Source organism: Hakea prostrata, chromosome 7 (assembly GCF_041222555.1).
Source record: "Hakea prostrata isolate BN-2017 chromosome 7, UWA_Hpros_2, whole genome shotgun sequence".
In the NCBI taxonomy this organism is placed as follows: Eukaryota; Viridiplantae; Streptophyta; class Magnoliopsida; order Proteales; family Proteaceae; genus Hakea; species Hakea prostrata.
Window position 1 is genome coordinate 24,853,910 of NC_142606.1, and position 22,814 is coordinate 24,876,723.

Below are 22,814 nucleotides of genomic sequence, written 5' to 3' on the forward strand. Positions count from 1 at the left end.
ACTTGTAAAACTGTAATTACACAGAATACCCTCGTCATGCATACAGATCAGGAACGACAGGATGGGCAGATTCGCACGTAAATGCCTGACGTAGCAAAGGGTAATTTGGTATTATTATCGTATACGGCGATGACATTTTACATTATTTTAAAAACTACCTTGCTCGCGTTCCCAATGCTAAAATACTTTATCCAAAAAAAATTATAATTTATTAATTGACCAGAAAAATCACTAACTTAAAGATGGTAAGACTATTTTACCCCTAACCCCTAAAAAAATTGATTTATTACCAAGAGTTTCTTTGGTGGGATGTCAAAAAACGGTTAGGTGTCTGCAAATTCAGAAAAGTAGGAGGAGGGATACGATGGTCAATCTACTGTAAATATAGCCGTTTTAATTCACATTTATTATATTCATTTATTTATAAAAGATATCTTCCTACGTTCTACCTTCATAAAAATAAAATATTATATGAAAGCGTACTCCCGCGTGCTGGGTTTCTTCAGGCTTTTCCATTATCGCAACGAATTGCAGACGGGTACAGAAAGAGAAAGAGAGAAGGCGAGACAGAGAGAGAGGAGAGGGTGGAGGCTTGAAACCCTCGCTTATTGCGATTTTGCTTGGTTCGCTAGTAGGATCTCTTGTGGATCTGTTAATTAAGCATTTGATTGAACGAACCGTCACAGCGGATCGTCTAAGAATGAACATTTTGTTTCGGATATAATCTGGTGAGGTTTCGTCGTTTGTTGTTTCATTTCCGCTTGTTTTTCGATTTGTATGGTTTAAATAGGGTCAACGAGTAGTATATTTAGTTACCATGTTCTCTAGAGTTGGATTTTTTTTTGTTTGTTTAATCGGAATGGTTTGCTTTTCGGTTGCTTAGATTTGGATTCTCTTCGATTGCATATAAGCGGGGCTAGAATCTTTGGCGAGGAACCACGTTAATGTTTTTCTTGATCTTCCAATTCTCCCCTCCTGGTTAGTATAATTCGTTGAGATCAGTTGATTTAGGGTTTTTTTTGTTGCTACTTATTACATCTATTGCCTCCCTCTGTTTTGCCTCTGGGATGTGAAGTGTTGGATTATCTTCCTCGCAGAGGTTGTCTATAAAGTGTGAAAATTGGCGCCGCAACGCCGCTCGCAGCGCCACATGGGTGGCCAGATGCAACAGAGCAATGCCGCAGCTGCGGCGGCTGCTCTGTATGATCATCCTGGTGGGACGTCTCTTCATAATGCAGGGCCAACAAGCGATGCCGGTGATGCTGTCATGGCGCGATGGCTCCAGTCCGCAGGATTGCAGCATCTGGCCTCTCCATTGGCATCGACTGGTATTGACCATCGTCTTCTTCCAAACCTCCTCATGCAGGTATGACAATGGTGTTCCAATTCCTTGTTTTTTTTTGGAAAGAAATGGAACATCTATTTTTCTTCGAACCAATCATAAATCTGAATAAGCATTACTAATTGTTTGGAGCAGGGGTTGCCCCCCCCCCCCTCTCTCTCTCTCTCAATATGTGCTGTTGGTAAAAGAAAAATAATTTGCTTTTTTCATTAGAATGCTATTTTATTTGCCTTTAGACATGCTTACTTTGTACTAATAATTTGCTCTTCCTTTTTTATTTTTTATTTTTTTTGTTTGTCTGAACCTGTGACCACGAGGTTGTCCATAAATTTCCAACTGTGGGGAGTTGGAAAAGAATACAGTGTGGTTAATTTTTTTACCTCATCCTCTTTTATTGTTGTTGTTGTTGTCATCTAAATACCTGGTTTTCATGGTTTATGCTGTTTTTGGTATACAATGTAAGAAATCTGCATATCCTGTATTTGTGTAATCATATAGTAAATGACCAAACATTGATATCATTGTAGGGTTATGGAGCACAATCCGCTGAAGAAAAGCAGAAGCTTTTTAAATTATTCCGTAACCTCAACTTGAATGGGGATTATGGTTCTGAACAATACAGCCCAACTGCTCAAAGCTCTGGAGGGGCTGCTGCCTTGGATGGTTTCTACTCCCCTGAACTTAGAGGTGAATTTGGAGCTGGCCTTTTGGATCTTCATGCCATGGATGATACAGAACTTCTTTCTGAGGTACAGGCTTCACTTCCACTGCTACTGAACTTGATGATATAAGAATTGTATAAGTGCATGGCAAATTAATTGCTATAGATTCTTCGATAAATTATCTTAAGCATAATTGTCAAGGCTTCACCATGGCATCCAATTGCCTTTATCAGTGAGTGTCCCTCTGTTGCCTAGATCCTTGACAACTATGGTTTTAAACTTAAGCCAACTAACCAATTGCCAAAAGTAAATCTAGCAACTTGCAGTTATTCTTGGCTGTCTCAAGACCCTAGTTATGGGTTGCATGCATGAACTCATGGTGAAGTTTAGAAATATTTACCTGGGGTTTCTTCTCTATATGATTACTCTTTTTGATTACAAATGTTAGTCAGCATAAAAATTCTCCGAGAGATTTTGAATAAATGGGAATGCAGGCAGTTGCGTGACTTGCGTCTATTCCTCTAAATAGATTTCAGTTACTTGCACTCCCTGAGTATGATCTCAATTAGAACAAATGAGTGTAGAATCTGCAGGTCATTGCTGGCACTGCATCTCTTGACCCAAGGCACTGGAAGGGGGCAAATCAAGGTGACTTGTTCACTAGGTGTGTGAGGCAGTTATCCATCAAGGAGCACCTGGATGCCTAGGTTTTTGATTCCTTGACCACCAGGGCATACGTGATCACTAGGTGTATTAGGCAGTTATCCAGCAAGGAGCACCTGGATGCGTAGGTGTTTGATGCCTTGACAACCAGGGTGTAGGTGAAGTTTCTCTTTCTGTTGGTCATGTTACATCATTCTTCTGCCAATGGTTCATTTGGATGGCTGAAACTGTGGTACTGGAGAACTGGAAAAGAAAGAAGAACCCTCAATTACAATTTTGTGAAACAATGTTTTAGTGCATTAAGATCCCTCAAAAAATAATTTAGTATCCTTAGTAATGTATCTGGACAGTAGCTGCAAATGTTATAGGGTCCTACTACTGAACTTATGTTTGGCTGGTGTATTTTGATGTTTGGGAGCCAGCAAGGGGAGAAATTGAGAAATGGTTTTAATACAGAAGATATCAGGATACCAGCTCACATGGATAAAGATGATCTGAGTGTAATGTTTCTGGGTCGTTGAGATCTTTTAAGCCTTGAGGTATGTTTCTTGGGTATTTGTCAGGTTGGTAAGTCATATGATGAGAAGGATCTAGTTGAGGTGATGGCACTTATTTTGTAGCATTTTTTATGAATAGTTTCCACAAGGTCAGGAATGAAAGGGCAGTGGGAATTCCTTTGTAGTTAAAATAACATTGGAGGAGGAAATGGATATTTTGTCCGCTAGAATGCTTGATCCAGTAGTAGCTACAACATTGAGAATTATACAGGCAATTGTGAGGTTAGGGGCAATCCCAAATAAATTGGTTAGATTGCTATGCTTATTTTATGTATCATTAGGAAATGGAAACAAAAAAAATCTAATTAGTGTTTGAGGATTTAACTACCTTGCTTCTTGTTATATATCAATGGCCAATGGAAAGAAAAAGAAAATGTAATCAATGTTTGAGGATTTAACTAGCTATGTTCCTCTAATATGTGAATTTATTCTTAATCTTTGGGACCAGGCTTGTGCTTCTTTGAAGTTACAGATAATGATTGAACTGCCTTAGTTAAAGGATTGTTGATTAAAGGACTGACCTCTATAATGTTTAGAAGGCTACAACAGTATGCTCATGTTTTTTTTTGCATCACATGTAAAGATATTTTGTTAACCAGCTTTGTAAGGATTTTGTATGTTGTTGGAAAAAATGTCCATTTGATAGCTTTTATTTATTTTAGCTACGTTATTATATGGTTTCAATAACCTTTTATCGAGGCAAAAAGTCTTGGAGTTGGAATGGCCAAATAGAATCCCTGTTGCTAACCCCCATGAGTGAGACAATGCGCTTAATTGAGCTTATTGTTCTTAGAGTTTTTCTCTGTTCTTATTTTCAGTTACTTTATCTCTAATCTAATGCTCATGATATATAATAGCCTTCTTGATGTAAACCAAGGAGGATGGGATGTGTGGGGAATCAGATCTTCCCAATCTTGGACACTTTTAGGGTTTTGGCGCTGGGTTGGGTGGTTTTGGTAGGCCATGGGAATCTCAAATAGGCTGAATTTGATGATTTAAGGGATCAGGGGAAACCCTAAGGCTGTGTTTGTTTGTTGGAATAAAGGTGGAGTGGGAAAAAATTTGAAAAAGCAAACTTTTTCATTAAATCCCAAAAGTGTGGTTTGTTTGGTTGATGGGGGTAGGAAAGTTGGAGACAAGCTTCCTTAATTTAAGGAAGCTTGTCTGGTGAGGTGGCATGCTAACTTTCTCACCCCATGCCTTTTCAAAACTCCCCACAAAATATGTGAAATTTTGTGGAAAAATGTGAAAAATAAAAAGTGGGACCCACGTTTAACACTTTTTCTCAAAATCCCTTCCTTTCATTTCCTTCTCCCTCTCCCCATTACACAAGGGGCCCATATGTATTTTTTTTCCCACCCCACCTTTGCAAACAAACACAACCTAATGGGTTGAGAAGGAAATAGTTGTAGGGTTGGTTCAAATTGGTAGGGGTTTGGAATTCTTGGGCAACCTTCTGATCTTTCTCAATTCTTTCTTTCTTTCTCTCTTTCCCCCCCCTCTCTCTCTCTCTCTCTCTCTCTCTCTCTCTCTCTTTTCATTTCTTCTTCTTCTGATTGCCGCAAGAAATAGAAGAGGCCGAGAGGTAGAGGGAGGGTTAAAGGGGTATCCCAGGGGTTGGGAGGTTATAGGGAAGGCATAGGAGGGTCGTAGGAGGGTGGGAAAGGGTTCTATAGGCCTGCGCAGGGTAGGGGAAGGGAATGGTGGGGTCTGTGGTTGCAGGGGGTGGGTTTTGTGGTTTGCGCAAGAAGGGAAAAGGGGGAAGATGTTGATGGCTGCAGGTTGTGGAAGCTTGCTGGAAATTGCAGGGCAGAAGTTAAAAGCTTGAAGAAAGAAGAACTTGAACAACCGTGGGTCCCCCTCATAGGAACCCTGCCAATACCTTCTTGGCTGCAATACTGTCAATAATTTTATTCATCTAAAAACTTATTGCTACTGCGGTAGGCATAAGAATTTATACCTTTAGACTCCAAAATAATACCAACACCCAAGAGACCTAACTCACCTAATCTTGGACTCTTAAGAAACAGGCCAACTTTAACTGAATAAGAAGCTAATTGGGATTCTGTAATAGATTAGAAATGCAACTAAAACACTCGGCCAAATTAAAGAAAGAAGACCTAAAGAGACAAAAGTACCCCTGGGGGTGTGCATGGGCCTAGCAGTGCTAGGTCCTCTTGCGGCTTTTGCTGGGGTCCCTCTTGTTGTTCACATTACTGCTGTTGCACATGTATTGAATAGAATGATTAGTTTTCGACCTAAGCCATCAAGGTGTTGTCTTACCACAAGGTGCCCCTTATCTGTAAGGCAACAAATCACCTTATTTTCTGACGCCCTCATTGTCAGAAGACTCAAAACTTGATGATCAGACCCTCCACATGCAACAATTTTCAATCTATTTTCATGTATATTTTTATTTATTTTCTGTAGGCTCACTGTTTACCCCTTACGCCATGACAACTGTGCAGCAGAAAATGGTATGGTGACTTGTAATAATTGAATGTATTTGAAAGAATATCCATTTTGTGGCCTGGTTGGCAGAAACTAGAATTTGGGTGGATATAAGTTATGGTGTGTGCTTTGTTTCTCCTACCATTTTATTGGTTGTATTTCATGTTCTGCCATTCACCATTTAATTTTGCGGCTATCCTGTTGGCAGCATGTAATGTCTGATTCCTTTGAGCCTTCGACTTTTATGCCTGCTGTCGAAAAAGGGTTTGGTGATGACTTTGATGCAGTTACCAGTAGGCAGCAGATAGTGCAATCAGATGCCTCAACAAAACTACCAACAAAAGAAAAAGAGGCTAGCACGAAGGAGAGCAACGTGGCCAAGATTAAAGTTGTGGTATGTCAGTTTTTTTGGTATTTGTTAATTGTCTGATAACTTTATCATTCTTAGCTTAGTTATGTAGTTCTTTTTTTCATTTTTCTAACTCAATTCAGAACTGGGGCTTATGTATAGCCTGCTTTCCCATGATTAGATGCATAAACTTAACGGGGTGATAGTTCTATTATGCTAGACTCCTTTTTGTTTGTGTTTTGGCTTATACTTCACTATATTAAGTAACGTTACTGTCTACTTTGTTTGATATCCAATAATTAAAATCTTTATGAGATGTTAGGTATCTTAAATTTCAATATAACCATGTTCTGTCTGTCTGTCTGTCTTTCTGATGATGGACCTTGATACTGTACTGGGTTTTTGTGTGTTTTTTTTTTTTTTTTGACTAAATGACCTTTTCTCCTCATAATATGGGAAGAACGCCACATAGTCGGAACTTGCCACATGTCCAAGTTATGTATCTTAAGTATTCCAGATCTTGGTACTAATACACCAAGCAAACCTTGTGCTAATGTAAAGTATTTTTTTTCACCCAATGAAAGGAGGGAGGAATTTTTTTCTCATATCATGGTCAGCTATTGGTGGCTTAAGTTTTCTTTTGCCATTGTTCCTTCCTTGCAATTGCAACTTGATTCAAAGACATGCAAGAGAGCTTTTCTTTCCCTCTGCTAACTTTTAGATTTTGTCTCAGGTGAGGAAAAGACCTTTAAACAAGAAGGAGCTTTCAAGGAAGGAGGACGATATTGTAACAGTAAATGATGGTGCATACTTAACCGTTCATGAGACAAAGCTAAAGGTTGGGGCATTGATCTGTTACTATTACATCCATTATGTTATGCTTGATGGGAACTGGGGCTTCTTCTTGCTCTTGATGTAGAGGAAACTAATTTTTGTCCTCTGATGGAAGGTGGACTTGACTGCATATATGGAGAAGCATGAATTTTGTTTTGATGCTGTTCTAGATGAAAAAGTTACCAATGATGAGGTAACAATCATCTTACTAGAGTCTGAGTCTAGAATTTGATCTAATGTTTAGGAAAACCGGCCATTTTGTTTAGTTTTTCACTTTGTCCTCTTTGATTTGGTCAATGTTAAAACTTATATTGCAGGGTTTTTTTCTCTATCGTAGTTATTCTTAAACCAGTCACTTCCACATAGAGAAACTATAACCATTGATGTTACTTTTTTTTTTTAAGAACAAAAAAAAAATTGATCACCAACCGTCATGCTTTATGGACAGGTGTATCGTGCAACTGTAGAGCCAATCATTCCTACCATATTCCAAAGAGTGAAAGCTACTTGCTTTGCATACGGGCAAACAGGTCTGTAGAGATTGAGGCATTCTTCTCAGCATTGCACCCTGAATTCTTTCCTTCATATGTAAGGGGTTAGATTATTATTGGAAAAAGCAATAGTTGAAAGTCATTAAACATATAAAATGTTGTTTTCAGCCATTATTAGTCGGTTGAAGGAAAAAAGATTGTTAGATCTTATTCTATGCGAACTTCTTTTTTGGCTTTCTTCCCAGGTTAACAATCTTATCGTAGAAAGATTTATCATTCTTCTCAGTTATAAAGTCCCATAATCATGTTACGAAACAGTTACATTGTTATCATTGTTAGTTCTCTTATTTACAACTTACAAATGTCCAATTAAACTTCCTCCTGTTAGTTATTGAACTCAGATACAATTTTTTTCTGGAAGCTGCTGAGTTTTGGATTCTTTTAACACTAATTGAAGTACCTTTGCTTATTTTCTAGGTAGTGGCAAGACATTCACCATGCAACCTTTGCCTTTGAGAGCAGTAGAGGACATTGTTAGATTGTTGCGTCAACCAACATACTATAATCAAAGATATAAATTGTGGCTCAGCTTTTTTGAGATCTACGGAGGAAAACTCTTTGACTTGCTCAGTGATAGAAGGTCAGATTTCTTTGCTGTTGCTTGTTTGATTCCTTCTATGCCATGTACTTGGAGTGCTCATATCTGATTAAAGCCCTCTGTTCATTGGGTAACTAAGGAAAGCATAAATCAAGTTGCCTCTTTCCCAAGAAGTGGATCTAACATCAAGTTGTGTTAAAAACAGGAAACTTTGTATGAGAGAAGATGGCCGGCAACAAGTTTGCATTGTTGGACTGCAGGAGTTTGAGGTCTCAGATGTTCAAATTGTTAAGGAATACATTGAGAGAGGAAATGCAGCAAGAAGTACAGGATCTACTGGTGCAAATGAGGAGTCTTCAAGATCTCATGCTATTTTACAACTTGCCATCAAGAAGCACCGTGAGGTAAATGGATCCAAAAAGCTGAATGATGCTGATGACTCGAAGGGTGGGAAGGTTATTGGGAAGATATCTTTTATTGATCTTGCTGGTAGTGAACGAGGCGCTGACACTACTGACAATGACAGACAAACAAGGTTTTCTCTCTCTGTTAAAACCATTGTCCATTACAAATAGCTGGATTTTTCCTTATAGTTTCTTGCATCAAAGATTATAACATGTTGAGATGCTTTACCTCCATTTTTATCAAGTCACTAGTTTTCAGATCATTCCTGCATAAGTAGTCGTATCTTTTCCTCAATAAGCTGTTTGAGAAACTGTCTTTAACTAAAACTCATTTATCTTTATGCTGCTAGTACTGCACATTTGGGATAGCTGTTACACAGATTGCTAGGACTGTCCATCAGCTACAGGCTGGCACAAATGGTTCACCTGCTTGTTCAAGTTGCAAATGGAAAGATTTTGAGAGGGCAAGAAGGATATCCGTATGGCTTCCATTGGCCTAGAATAAGCATATGACAAAGTTACTACAGAGTTAATTTGGAATATATTAGAGAAGAGAGAGGTCCCACATAGTTAATGTATGTATGATGGTGTGCTGTCTAGTGTAAAGATGTTTTTGTATTTTCCTTTTGAAAAGAGGGTGGGCGTTTTTTTTCTTTTTCCCTTTCTTTCTTTCTCTTGTTCTTTTTTTTTTTTTTTTGGGGGGGGGGGGGGGGGGCTAAGGTAATAACTTACCTAATTTCGATAAGCCTACATCAAGGGTCATTCTTAAGCCCTTATTTGTTTACACTTATCATGGATGATTTGACTAGAAAGATTCAAGATGAGGTCTCTTGGCATATATTATAGCTGATTTTATTATTTTAGTCATGATTAATGTCAAGTTGGAGTTCTAGAGATCAATTTTGGAATTTAAAGATTTTAAGAATAGAACTAAGATAGAGTGTACATTGTATAACTTTAATGGGACTAGGATGGTTAAACAGGTGGTGTATGAGAGATTCCATAACATGATTATTTTAGGTATTCAGGTTCCATCATGAACAAAAAATGGTGGCGGGGGACGATGTTTCTCAAAGAAATAAATTAGAGACAGTAAACTGTAAAGGTGCATCCATATTCTTGTTTGATCAACATATTCTTTTAAAGCTTGAAGGAAAATTTATAAGACTATTACGCAACTGGTACCATGGAGGACATCAGTAAGAGATGTAGGAAGGAGAAGAGCCGAGGATCTGGGTTAACCTTCCAGGACCCTCATAAATCAAATAATCCTTGGGAGGTTTTATCTCAATTTTGGTAATCCATGGGGAAAGATAACTGAGAAAAAAATTGGTTACGGGAGGGACGGGGAAGTTTAGCATCTTAGCGAAATAAATAGGATTGGAAAATTTATTATTGAGAAAAATTGGCTATGGGAGGGATGACCAGATGGGGAAGTTTAGCATCTTAGCAAAATAAATAGGATTGGAAAAATTATTTTCTACCCAAAAGATACCCAATGGGGAGTGGGATTGGGGAAGGTTAGGGTTTTAACAAATACAGTTGGGAATGGATTTGGAACCAAATAAGGTTTTGGGGTACTCAAGGGTAGCCTAGGATGGGATGGAATGGCTGGGATATTTGGTATGTAGTTAGGGGAAGGAATGGGTAGTTTCTTGGATAAGGGAGGGAGGGAAAGGGAGTCTGCGGTAAAGGGTGGGAGGTTGAGACTTGAGGTTGGGAGGGAAGGGGGTAGGGGAATCTTGCGGCAAAAAGAAGGGATTCTTGATTGGATCTTGGAATTCTTCAAGATCCTTGATTCTTTCTTCTTTTCTTTTCTTTTTTATTTTTATTTTTATTTCTTTAGATTCTGTTTCAGATCTGCTGCAAGGTTTCAGGGAAGAGAAAAAGCAAAATAAAATAAAGAAAAGGGGAGGGGAGGGTCTGCGGCAAGAAAGAGGAGGAAGGGGGTGCTGCCGTAGGGTGTAGGAGGAGGGGGAGGGCTGCGTTGGCAATGGGGGGGCTGGGGGAAGGCTGCAATGGTAATGGAGGGGATGGAGAAGACTTGCGAGTGGAGGGAAGGGGAATCCTAGGTCTGCTGAAGGTAACAAAGGGGTGAGGAAGGGGCCATACTTACTTGGGGGGATGTGAGGCTGCTGCTGTACTTGAGTTGAAGGAGGAACAATGCTGGAAACCCAAAGAACACTCAGCCCAGTCCGTGTGGTTAACTCCCACAACTCCAAGCTTCATTCATTAGTCTTCAACTGATTTTACAATGAAGTGTGGTGGATATATATATATATATATATATTGTAGTGATATAATCCATATTGAAGGAACTAGAAGAGCTAGGGGTAGACCTAAGATAACCTTAGGAGAAGTGGTGAGAAAGGATATGTATAGCTTAGGCCTTGGATCTGCATGGCCTCGAACAGAACTGATTGGAGGGCAAGAATCGATGTAGCCGACCCCATTTAGTTGGGACAAGGCTTATTGTTGTTGTTGTTGTTGTGTGTGTATATATATATATATATATCTTTACATAAGAGAAAATTGGACTTGGACTAGGACTTAACAACCTAATAAGACAGCCACAAAAAGTAATATTCAGATTGCTAGTAGAGCTCTAATTACATGCCAACTAACTAGGATAAAAAAAAATTAACAAAATAGAATAAACATGATCTAGAAGGAATCTTGGAATTAGATTCCAACTAGGACTCCCACAAAACTAGGACTCTCAAATAACGAGACTTTTACTCAACTAATCAAAGAAAAGAACATAGATTTAGAATACTCGAAAGACAGAATCTAATTAGAACAGGGACACCACAGGAGGGGCGTGGAAAGTGATTAAAATACCCCTAGGGGCATTGGGCCAGCCCTTGCCGCCACATGCACGATGGGGGCTATTTGGGTTCAATTTGTGGGCTTCCATGGGCCTTCTTTGGGTGGTTCTTGGGGAGGGGGGCTAGGCCTGGTTACATCATATATATAGGGTCATTATTAAGCCCTTGTTTGGTTACACTTATTGTGGATGATTGACTAGAAACATTCAAGATGAGGTATTTTGGAGCTGATTTTATTATGTTAGACAGGATTAATGTCAAGTCGGAGTTCTAGAGATCATTTTAGAATCTAAAGATTTTAATAATAGAAGTAAGAGTATATGTGGGAGTAGGACAGTTAAAGAGGCATTGAATGAGAGATTCCATAGCATGATTATTTTAGGTATTCAGGCTCCAGCATGAATAAAATGATGGTGGCTGGGGGATTTTGTTTCTCAAAGAAATAAATAAGAGAGGATGAAGCGGAAAGGTGCATCCATAGTCTTGCGTGATCAACATAATCTTCAAAAATTGAAGGAAAATTTTATGGGACTTGCACAACTGGCGTTATGGAGGACATCAGTAAGAGATGAGGACGAAGGAGAAGAGTGTTGTGCATCAGTGATTGGTATACATCTTTTTGAAGCTTGAAGGAAAATATGCTGAGAAGGTGAAGGAGATGAGCAGAGAGAAATGTTGGAAGAGTGAAAACCATGGGCTGGTGTGGCCCACTCTAGCCTATTTTTCATTAACTGCAATATTCTGTAAATTGCAAGCACCTACCTAGGGAGGTCATTAAGGTAAGAAACAGAAATCAACTTTGGGTGAGATAAATGCAAACCAGTGACTAATGTGGCCCTATTTCATGAACAAACTATAACAGATAAATGGTGTAAAATTTTGGGCAGTTAAGAGTCAAATACATAGATTAAGGGGGGGATGAAATTGTTGAGATGGGTATGTGAAAAACTAGGGGGGATTGCATAAGGGATACCATATTAGAGTGCATTTAGGAGCAACTTGCATTTTAAGCTACAACAAAGTCATTGAAGGTGGCATGGCCATATGCAACGGAGGCCTTGGGACTTGGAAGTTCATTTTTCATGCATATCTTTCCCACCCATGTTTGTTGTTCCAAAGATTCTAATCAGCAATAGCAGATTTGTCCATCTGCTGATTCAGGAGCTTCTTTGGTAGTTCATTGTTAGAAGCAGTTGGGGGTCGGAGGGCAGTGGCTAGTAGCTCTACTAGAAAAGGTGCGTGGTTCTCTGGAATGGCCAACAGTGCTATGCTACGAATGGAGTAATCTGATTCAGAGTGTATGATCTGAAAGAGGTAGGGGCAGAACTAAACTAGCCATAATAGTGGTGAAGAAACATGCATAGTTTCGTCCTTGTATGTTGTGTCACTGCAAATAGAGCTCACTGGATGGCAAGGATCCATGTAGCTAATCCCATTTAGTCACGATAAGGTTACACTGTTGCACAATTGGATGCTCTTGCAAAAATATTGAAAATGCTGTAAATGGGTATTCGGTCGTCAGTTTCCTGTTGTATGTGGTATCCTTGTGGTGTTCATGAAGTGGATCCTACCTGCATTAAGCACTGATAGAATGTTGTGTCAACGTATTGTTCATTCTTGGTTGGTGATTTCAATTTCACCTGTTTGTTTTGCCTTTTGCAGGATTGAGGGAGCAGAAATTAACAAAAGTCTTTTAGCCCTCAAGGAGTGCATCCGTGCTCTTGACAACGATCAGATTCACATCCCATTTCGTGGGAGTAAACTGACTGAGGTTCTTCGAGATTCCTTTGTTGGAAATTCTAGGACTGTTATGATCTCCTGCATTTCTCCTAATGCAGGATCCTGTGAGCATACTCTCAATACGTTGCGATATGCAGACAGGTATCGTATGTTGAAGGTCAAACTGATAAAATTCCATGTACAAGTGAAGTATCATTATTTATTATTATTATTATTATTATTTGGTTGATGGTAATCATTGTGGAAACAGGGTTAAAAGTCTTTCTAAGAGTGGGAATGGAAAGAAAGATCAGGGTGCAGGTTCATTACTTCCAACAAGTAAGGAATCTTCATCAGCATCATCTTTGGCTGTTGCTGTTGAGCCTGAGGATGTTTATAGCCAGATGCAAGAACTGAAAGTGCTGGATATGGGTAAGAGGATTCCAGAGAAAGAGAACTACTCCTACAATTCTGGTGCTGATTCTGAGAGACAATCATCTAGTTTGCCATTAAATTATTTCTCCAATGGAAGGGAGGAATCTAGGGTGGTATCAGGCACCTCAGAAAGGGAGAGGACCAACTTCAAATCTGCTTTTAGTGGTTCTAGTAGCCAGAAATCGTATCCTTCCGCCCAAAACTCTGATGATATGGTGGAGGAGAAAGTGCAAAAGGTATCTCCACCTCGTAGGAAAGGCCTTAAGGAAGAGAAATCAGAGAAACAGGGAAATTGGATTAAAAAGGATAGCGGCGGGGTGGACTTGACCACAAGTTACAAATCACAAAATAAATATGATGATTCTAATACAAGCAATACTGGTTCAAAACAGTACGAACCAGAACCACCTCGCCAAGATGGAGACATCAATGCAATACTTGAGGTAGGTACTGATGTCTTGTAGTCTCCAAGTCTGTTCTTTCGTTTTTCTCATTGTTTCAAATCTAGCATCAGAAGCTGGTCATTTTGAAACTTTGTTGTTTTCACTTATACAGGAAGAAGAGGCTCTAATTAATGCTCATAGAAAAGAAATCGAAGACACCATGGAGATTGTCCGTGAAGTAAGTCCAGAATTCTATCTAAAATGTACTATTTATCATGGACCTGGAAAATTCCAAATTCCCAGAGTCGTTATTCTCGACTGTTTTGGCATATTTTAACATGTCCAGTTTTGCTGCATATCAGGAGATGAAACTATTGGCAGAAGTGGAGCAACCAGGTAGCCTGATAGACAATTATGTTACCCAGTTGAGCTTTGTGTTATCCCGGAAGGCAGCAGGATTGGTTAGCCTTCAAGCCCGCCTTGCAAGATTTCAACATCGTCTAAAAGAACAGGAGATACTTAGTAGGAAGAAGGTCCCGCCGCGTTAAGTTGTTTACTAGTGGCTTCTCCAGTTGCTCAGCTACTTCAAACTGCCTTCAGTTTCTATTTGTCAATGCTGTCACCTGTCTGTGCTTTTCACCCCTTGTCTCTTCATGCATCTTGTTGCCTTGTTAATGTTTCTGTTCCCTTGCCCCACTTTTTCTAGCAAGGCACAATCCTGATAGGAGAATTAGGAGAATTTGGTGACTGGAAAAAAGCCAACGGGTAGCTTTGGCTGGAAAATTATAGTTAAATTTCCTATATTGTATAATCAAATCTGGCTTTTCAGATGTAGTTTGCCATACTTATTTCTTTTATATTGAATTTTTAAAGAATCACATGACTGGAGATACTATATAGGAAATTTAACTATCCATGAAAGGAAATACTTCCTAGGATTCCAGGACAGCGTCTGGTGCAGCAAGCAGATTTCTGCAAGTTGGTGTTGTGGGAAATTAGGGAAAGTTTCTTCTCTACGTAAGGGCGCTAGGGTCTTCAACTCAGGAAAATTTTGTATTTTATTTATTATGAGGAAAAACCATTTTGATCGTTGTACTGTTTCTTGAATTATGGTTAATTCATGGAATTAGAGGTCGTTAGCATTAATTAGAGATTTCTAGCATGCTTCACAATTGGATTCTAGTTGAAAATGTTTGGTGCATCATTTTATCATGCACCTATCACTTAAACTTGTGTACCTTCGTCACCATCAAGAAAACAGGACGGACACCTTTTAATATGAGATTTTATTCATGACAGGAATATTTTGCTGTGAAGTTACTCCATAATCTTTTGCGAGAGTCATAGAAAGGTTTGAAAAAGCGTTCCTAAGTGTTTGCGTTAGATGCCTTGCTACTCATTCCATGATTAAGAGCAGCTTTTGTTGACAAAACAGCACAAGCATAAGGTGAACTCCGAAATCAACATAGCCATGAGAGGCCCATACTCTTCCTGAAAAACCCATTGGCCAAGTTGTAGAGATTGAACTCGAAGACTATAACTCTATAAGATACGAATCATACGATGGTGAACTACTGAGCCTAATTAGGAGGCACATTTTTAAGACAGTAGTACTGTGAGAACCACCTTGGCTATTCTTCATCAATTCCAAAGGAATTCCTTGTTTAAAGAAAAAACAAAACAAAACCAAAAAAGATTAAAAAATAAATAAAAAGAATATAGAGATACAAGTGAAGTTTGCCTTTTTTTAGTGTGGCCAGTGGTGCTTAAATTTTAGGCCTTGATGAGAATAAAATAACACCAAGCCAGGTTCAACCACGGTCGGGTAATTGACTCTGGTTGGCAGCGGGTTCAATCATGGTCGGGTCAAGAAACCCAGTCGGGACCGGTCTAGAATTTGAACCAATGAGTAACATAAGAGCAAAGGAACTTTAATGGTTACATGAGACATGATCCAATGGAATTCGGGATACACGATCTGGCCACATAAGGTAACTACCACTAACTCCAAAAGAAGGGTAAAAACCTTAGGATCGAACGGTTATGAAAGAAGGATCATGATCTCGGAGGGGACCACTTGATTGTGCGGTCGGGCCACGTCTAACTTGATTTTGCAGGAATGTAAAGGTTGAACGATTTTTGGGCCCATCAGATCTCATGTTACTTATTTTACTGTTTCTTTTAAGGAAATAATAATTTGAAAGACCTTGGCAAAATTGCTCATTCGAAATGATATAAATTCCTCCTTTTTCCTACATGTTGGAGTTTAAATAAAAGTTGACATCTGTATTCTTCATCTGCTCTTACTATAATGGAAGTCAACATTGACATCTACCATTCCAAGCAAATTGGATGATATTTCTAATCCGGTTGAAACCCTAAATCTCACCTTGAATTATGTCTTTGCTTCTTGCCCCCAACCTTGGGAAACTTTCCAGCGTTACAGGTTTGGCCTTTTGCAAAACAATGTGATGCAATCAATGATGAATGCCTATCAGCCTATCCCTGCACCTGTACATGCACCTCAGCCTCATAATGAAGACCAAAAACAAGAGATTGAAGCCCCCAAGTTCTTTCCTTATCATCTATACAGTGATTTCTTTGACAATTGTATCGTTCAATTTATTTGTGTGTTTAGCATTCTCTTTTGTTGGTTCAACAATATTCAATTTATTCACTGGAACCAATATCATGTTTGATGTGTTTAAACAATGCTTATGTTAATTTACTTGTGATTGTGTTACTTTCTTGTTCTCCTTACACATTTACCTTCTAATTTAATCTAGTATGATACCTATTGTTTTTTGCATTTCTCTTATGTGTATTATATATTGTGGCTACTGGATTTTTTCCTCTTGTGAGATATTTTGTATTCTCTATTGTTTCCTAAAGAAGATCCATTTCTGTTTTTTGCATTAAGCATATATTTTCATTGGTTCATTTTGTTGGAATTCGAGCCTACCCTCAACATGAGTTTTCTTGCTTGGAATGTTCGAGGAATCAACGGAAAGTTCACCACACAATGTCTATCCAAGATTATTAAAAAAAAAAAAAAAATCTGGATTTGCTCTTCTTTTGTGAAACAAAATGTCAAAACCATGAATCTTTTCTCTTAAAAATTAAAAAAATCTTCTTGACACTTTGTCCCAATAGCATCCTCCAATAGCTATGAGAATAAAGGACTTAAGGGGGGACTGTGTTTACTGAAAAACCTTGATTTACCAACTTCACCCCTTCACATCCACAAGTCCTTTATTGTTGTTCTAATCTCTGTCAGAAATATTCAATGGGTAATAATCTTCATTTATACACCCCCTACCTATGCTGAAAGGAAAGTGTTCTGGGACTACTTACTCACCTTCATTGAGACTCTCCAACACCCCCTTTATCATAGTAGGAGACTTCAATGAAGTCTTGAAACCCGAGACAAATTGGGGAGCGCCTTTAAACCAACCCCATCCCTCCCCCTACTATCCAAAATCATTTCAGGATACTCTCTTCAACCACTTTCAGGTTCAGAAAACCCATTTACAAGGTCAAACATGCAACACCCACCCCACCTAGTCAAAGAAAAGTTAGACCATGTGTTTGCATGCCCAACTTGGATTTCCTTCTACTCTATGGCAACACTGAAAATCCTACCAATGCTTGGATCATATCACAATCCATTACTCTTTCACCCGAAAGGATCCCCCTTGCCTGCTAAAAAATTATTCCATCTCCAAAATGCATGGTATCAACATCTTGATTTCTCTGATTCCCTAAAACAGGCCTGGATTAGGGATGATGAATATGACCTACACATTAATTGGCAAATCTCTCCAGATTTCTTCAAAATTGAAACAGGTCCATCTTCAAGAACATTGACAATTTATTTCACCAAATCTCTTGTGAAATTGACACCTTACAAGTTACCAACCACCCAAATTTGGATCTAATTTTGGAAAAAATCCACAAAATCCAATGGGCCTTGAGGGCTAAGGAATAGTTATGATTTCGAAAATCCAAAGAGAAATACGTTTTAGATGGGGACAAAAATTCCAGGTACTATCACATGGCTTCTAAATTCACTGCCATTAGAGGAGAATCTTGACCTTCAAACATGAGGGACAAATCCTAAGAAATACTGTGGATATTGCAATTGCCTTTGCTAATTTCATGAAAAACCTCGTCACTACCTCAAATCCTCTTGACCTTGATTTTGTGGAAGGTCTTTTCCCTCCTCTTGATCCTAATTTGATCCCACACAACATATCTATCCCGCCCTAACCCCCATCTTATGAGGAAATTAAAGATACCCTGTTCTCTATGGGTCCCACAAAGCACAAAGGTTTGATGGATTCAATGCTTATTTTTATCAAAAAATTGGGACTTACTCTCCAATGAGCTTCAATCCTTCATCAATAATTTCTTTACCCATCTCACCCTTCCATTTGGAACAAATCACACTCTCCTATGTTTTATTCCAAAAAGGGACAACCATTAGGAGGTTTTGGACTTCAGACCCATTAGCCTTTTTAATGTAAATTATAAGATTCTTGCAAAAATAATGGCTAAAAGACTCAAACCCTGCCTCCAAAACCTTATTTCACCTTATCAAGGAGCCTTTGTCTCACATAGACAAATCAATGACAATATCATCATTGCCCACGGAATTTTTCATTTTATGGGCAAAACTAGGTAAAAAACTGGGTTTGTGGCTTTAAAGTTGGATATGTCCAAAGCTTATGATAGAGTGGAATGGGGTATAATCACCAAACTGTTCCAATTGTGGGGCTTTGACAACCACTATTGTGCCCTTGTCAAAACTCTCATATCATCAACCTCTTTCTCAATCAAATTAAATGGAAGCCCATATCTTTGGTTCTCAAGGACTAGACGCCTTAGACAAGGTTGCCCCCTCAACTCTTATCTTTTCCTAATTATTATGGAGATTTTTTCCAGACTCCTGATAGAATATAGGGACCTCAATCTTTTTCAATGTATCAAAATTGCCTCGACGGCACCGGAAATTCCACACATTTTCTTCGCAGATGACACATTTCTCTTTTGTAGAGTAGAAAAGGAAGATTGGATGGCTTTAAAAGTTGCAATTGATCTTTTCTCTAACATCACAGGACAAACTATTAACTTTGAGAAAAGTGCCGCATTCTTCTCAAAAAATGTGGATCCTACAAAGAAATAAGCAGTCCTCGAGATTTTAGGGATCAAGGAAGTGATGAAAAATGTTGTCTACTTTGGAACTCAACTTTTACATGGGAGAAACAAATCAAAACATTTTGATTCTCTTCTAACAAGAATGGGAAACAAAATGGCAACATGGACAACATCTTCCTTATCACATGCAGGACGAGAAGTCCTGATGAAATCTATCATTCAATCTCAATCCATATATCTAATGCAATGTTTTCTCTTTCCGAAAAATGTATGTAGGAATTTGGATGTTGTCTGCCCAATATTTTGGCTTTGGAAGCCAAACCATAAAAAACAATTAACACTTATCTCATGGGATAAATATTGCAAACCTAAACAACAACGAGGACTAGGCTTCAAGAAAATGGAACAAATTAATTGTGCTCTACTTCTTAAACAAGGCTGGCTACTTCTCATTAACTAGAACTCCTTATGGGGACAAATTCTCAAGGCCAAGTACTATGCAAACTCTTCACTCTTTGATCCAAAGGTTAAAAAATAAATAATAATTAATAAAAAGAAAGAGGATCATGGATTTGGTAGAGTATAACCACTATTCTACCCCAGCTACAAACTATGGTTTTGAGAAAAATTGGAGATGGAAGGAATACCTACTTTTAGCTTGATCCATGGAATCAAACATCAACGGATCATATGATAGTTGATCAAAACTTTGATCTATGGAAAAGGCAATCCATTGTGTAGGATGTATATAATTCTCATCAACAGAGAATTAGGGAGTCACAAAATCCGAATCTTGCTATTTTTATTCCAACATCTTTATCTCATTCAATCCAATCACTCCATCTATCACAAGCATCGAATTCATGGTTTTCTCTTTTATTGACAATAGATGAATTTTACCACTAAGTTAGCCAGGAAAGCATTGTCAAAATTATATAACCATGAATCACCAACACCTCACTCAAGATGGTGAAAATTCTTTTGGAAATTACCAATTCACCCAAAGTTTTAAAAAATTTTTTCTGGCACCTTGTGAATGTAGGATTGCCGACAAAAGCCATAGTCTCTAAATGGTCAGGAGAAGATTCAACTTTTTTATTCGTGCAATAACAATGAGGAATCTCTATGGCACATTTTTTATCGTGAGTTGGATGAAGAGAATTTGGGCAACATGAGACCATTAGAACTACAAACGGAATTCATAAACAATAATTCTCTCATTAACTTGTGCAATTTCTTTCTGGCCCATCATGACCTTGACAAAGAGACTAAAAAATGGTTTTTTTTTTTTTTTTTCTTTTCATTTTTTATTAGTATGACATGCTATTACATTTGGATAGAAAGAAACTCTAAGGTACATAATAACAAAAATCCAAACCCACTAAAGGTACTTGCTAGTATCATTATGTGGATTGGAGAATTACAATTTCACCCTCAAAATAGGACCAATAATGGAGAAGAAACACAACCATCACCACCCTTTAAATGCTTGAACACATCAAATAATTTTGGGCTCTTACCAATCCTTATGTGTGCAAGCTTATCTGATGAAATAGAAGGAGACAAATGAAGTGTGGGATGGCCATGGGAAGAAAAGATTCAAGAACTTTACAATGGAATAGCTCTCAAAGGACAGCTCTTGGAAAACCAACTACAAGCTATTTGGATAGCAATACAGTCAACACGGCTGAAGCAAATACAACTCCAACAAATTTGGTGTGACAAACACATGACGAAATATCTGATCCAGGGGAAACTGGGTCAAAATCCATCCCCCTCTCTATTTCCTATTTTGGCAAAAATTCTACCTATAACTACCAAACTTAAGGTTTGTAATCTAAGCAAAAAATTGGCAAAAGTATGGGTGCTTAGTTTAACAAATCATCACATAGGACTATCCTATGTAGAGATTATGGTTCATGATGGATGTAACTCAAAACCTTTACCTAAATGAAGTTTCAGTTTCTTTTCTTTAAAAAAATAAAAAAAAACACACACACACACACACACAACAACAATAACAATAATTCAAATAGGTTGAGTTGAGGGTACAAAATAATACTTTTCCTTAAGGTATTTGAACTCCCCTTATAGTGCATGTTGGGTTTGACATTGGCATCCTCACATCAAAGACACAACAACTCCTTAGTCCCAATGACATGCACTTCAAAGGAAGGAATCTACTTGCAAAGAACGTTTGAAGGTAGTACTCATAAACTCATCAATAAACACACACACTTTGACAAAAAACCAAGAGTCTAAATCGATTTTTAAAATTGTTAGAGTCATTAGGGAAACTCCTCTCATTATATAGAAGAGGAAGAGCCATCTACAAAGGGATATCTCCATAAGGTACTTCTCAGACCCTTGTCTTTTCCCTCAAGTCTTGTTTGTTAGCCATTCAAACAAGGCTTTCCATCGAGTACCCATTGGCTATTTAAGCATCTAATAAGGAATAACATCATCTATAACCTTTCATAATAAAACAAAGTGCAAGTTGCATTGGCAGCCCAAAATGGAGGCCTTAAAGCATTGACACCCTACTTTATGTTTAAAAAGCACAGAGACCCCAAAATTGGATTTCCATTGGATATATTTGTCAAATTTATCACTGAAAACAGTTAAATCACTGTTTATTTTTTTTTAAAAAAAATCCCCTATAATAAACAATGTCTAAAAGGTTTTTAGTGACAAATTGGACTGATATATCTAATGAAAATCCAATTTTGGGGTCTCCATGCTTTTTAAACATAAAGTGAGGGGCCAGTGCTTTAAGGCCTCCATTTTGAGGTGCCAATGCAATTTGCTCTAAAACAAATAAAATATTAAGATATTTGAATCTCACAATGTAAAATCATTTTAAAATTTCAATAATCCCCCACAGATTCCAAATATTAACAAAACAAAAACATTGAGTTCGTGAGTAAATTTAGACTTAGTAGAACACGTTGTTGGACGTGTCTTCTAGACTTAAACATACACTAAGTCTAATGAACTATGCCACAGAGTATGGGTGAAGTCAGACTTCTTGAATTTTTCATGTAACAACCCTCATATTTCTAACCCCGGATTTGTATTGCAGATCCGAGTACCCAAACATCCAATCGGAATAAACTGTGGAGTATCCAACTTGAAGCCTAGGATCCTTATTGAGCCCATGGATCTTGATTCCACCGATGAAGAGCCTACCTTACTGGGAATATGAAGAACCTATAGGAACCCTGATGGACTAGGAAAAGTGGATCACCAGTCGGAGTCAAGTTGAGATTGAAGATGTCCAGAATCAAAGTAAGAACACGCCCACATGTTGGTTAGGGTTAGGTTTGTGTTGGGGATCAACCGGTTGAACAAAACACCCAAGTATGGAAAAGTATTAGGGGGCGGTTGCTTAAGGCAATTGATTAATCAACCAACCACCCCAAGGGACCGGCCAGGTTTGCTTATGGGAATCTAACCCTATTTTGCTCTCGACCTCTATAAATAGCCAACCACGTCTTATTTACTTAATATTATATTTGTGGAAACTACTATGGACAGTTAGGAGTCAGAGAGCATGTGTTGGAAGGTGAATAACGAGTGTTTCGTGATCCTTTTAGCAAGTCAATCAAATGTAAGATGATCTCACACTCTCTCTACCTATTTCTTCCCTTTGAATTGTGTGAATCCTTTCTCCATAATTTTGTGGGTGGTTAATTATGATGGTTATGGTATTTCCATCAATGATTTTGATTAGATCATATCCAAAAACGGATCCTTGCATCCGAATAAAGGATTGATTTGATTGAAGGATATGATGTGGTTATAAAATCATTAAATTTTTAGGGTTTTGGTTTGGGCATGTGTGTTAGGCGCTTTATAGACGAAATTTGGATTTAGATCATCCCCAAATTGGATTAAAATTGGGAGATCAAAAGTCAGAATTTTGGATTGGAGTTACTATC

At 38.2% G+C, this 22,814-nt stretch overlaps 1 protein-coding gene across 3 annotated transcripts; it reads left to right on the forward strand.

Annotated features, from left to right (window-relative positions):
• Positions 1–468: 468 nt before the first annotated feature.
• LOC149010759 (kinesin-like protein KIN-13A) lies at positions 469–15,002 on the forward strand. 3 transcript variants are annotated; one of them, XM_089161036.1, is made up of 14 exons: positions 469–728; positions 884–978; positions 1,076–1,366; positions 1,870–2,091; positions 5,884–6,069; positions 6,758–6,862; positions 6,974–7,051; positions 7,307–7,388; positions 7,827–7,989; positions 8,153–8,482; positions 12,842–13,060; positions 13,170–13,776; positions 13,889–13,954; positions 14,079–15,002. In XM_089161036.1, the coding sequence occupies exons 3-14, from the start codon at positions 1,151–1,153 to the stop codon at positions 14,262–14,264; spliced, it is 2,460 nt and encodes an 819-aa protein (XP_089017162.1). In that variant the 5' UTR covers positions 469–728; positions 884–978; positions 1,076–1,150; the 3' UTR covers positions 14,265–15,002. The 3 variants fall into 3 exon arrangements, with proteins under 3 accessions (XP_089017162.1, XP_089017161.1, XP_089017163.1); XM_089161035.1 differs by having other exon boundaries at positions 1,098–1,366; XM_089161037.1 differs by lacking the exon at positions 884–978 and having other exon boundaries at positions 1,098–1,366.
• The last annotated feature ends 7,812 nt before the right edge of the window (positions 15,003–22,814 follow it).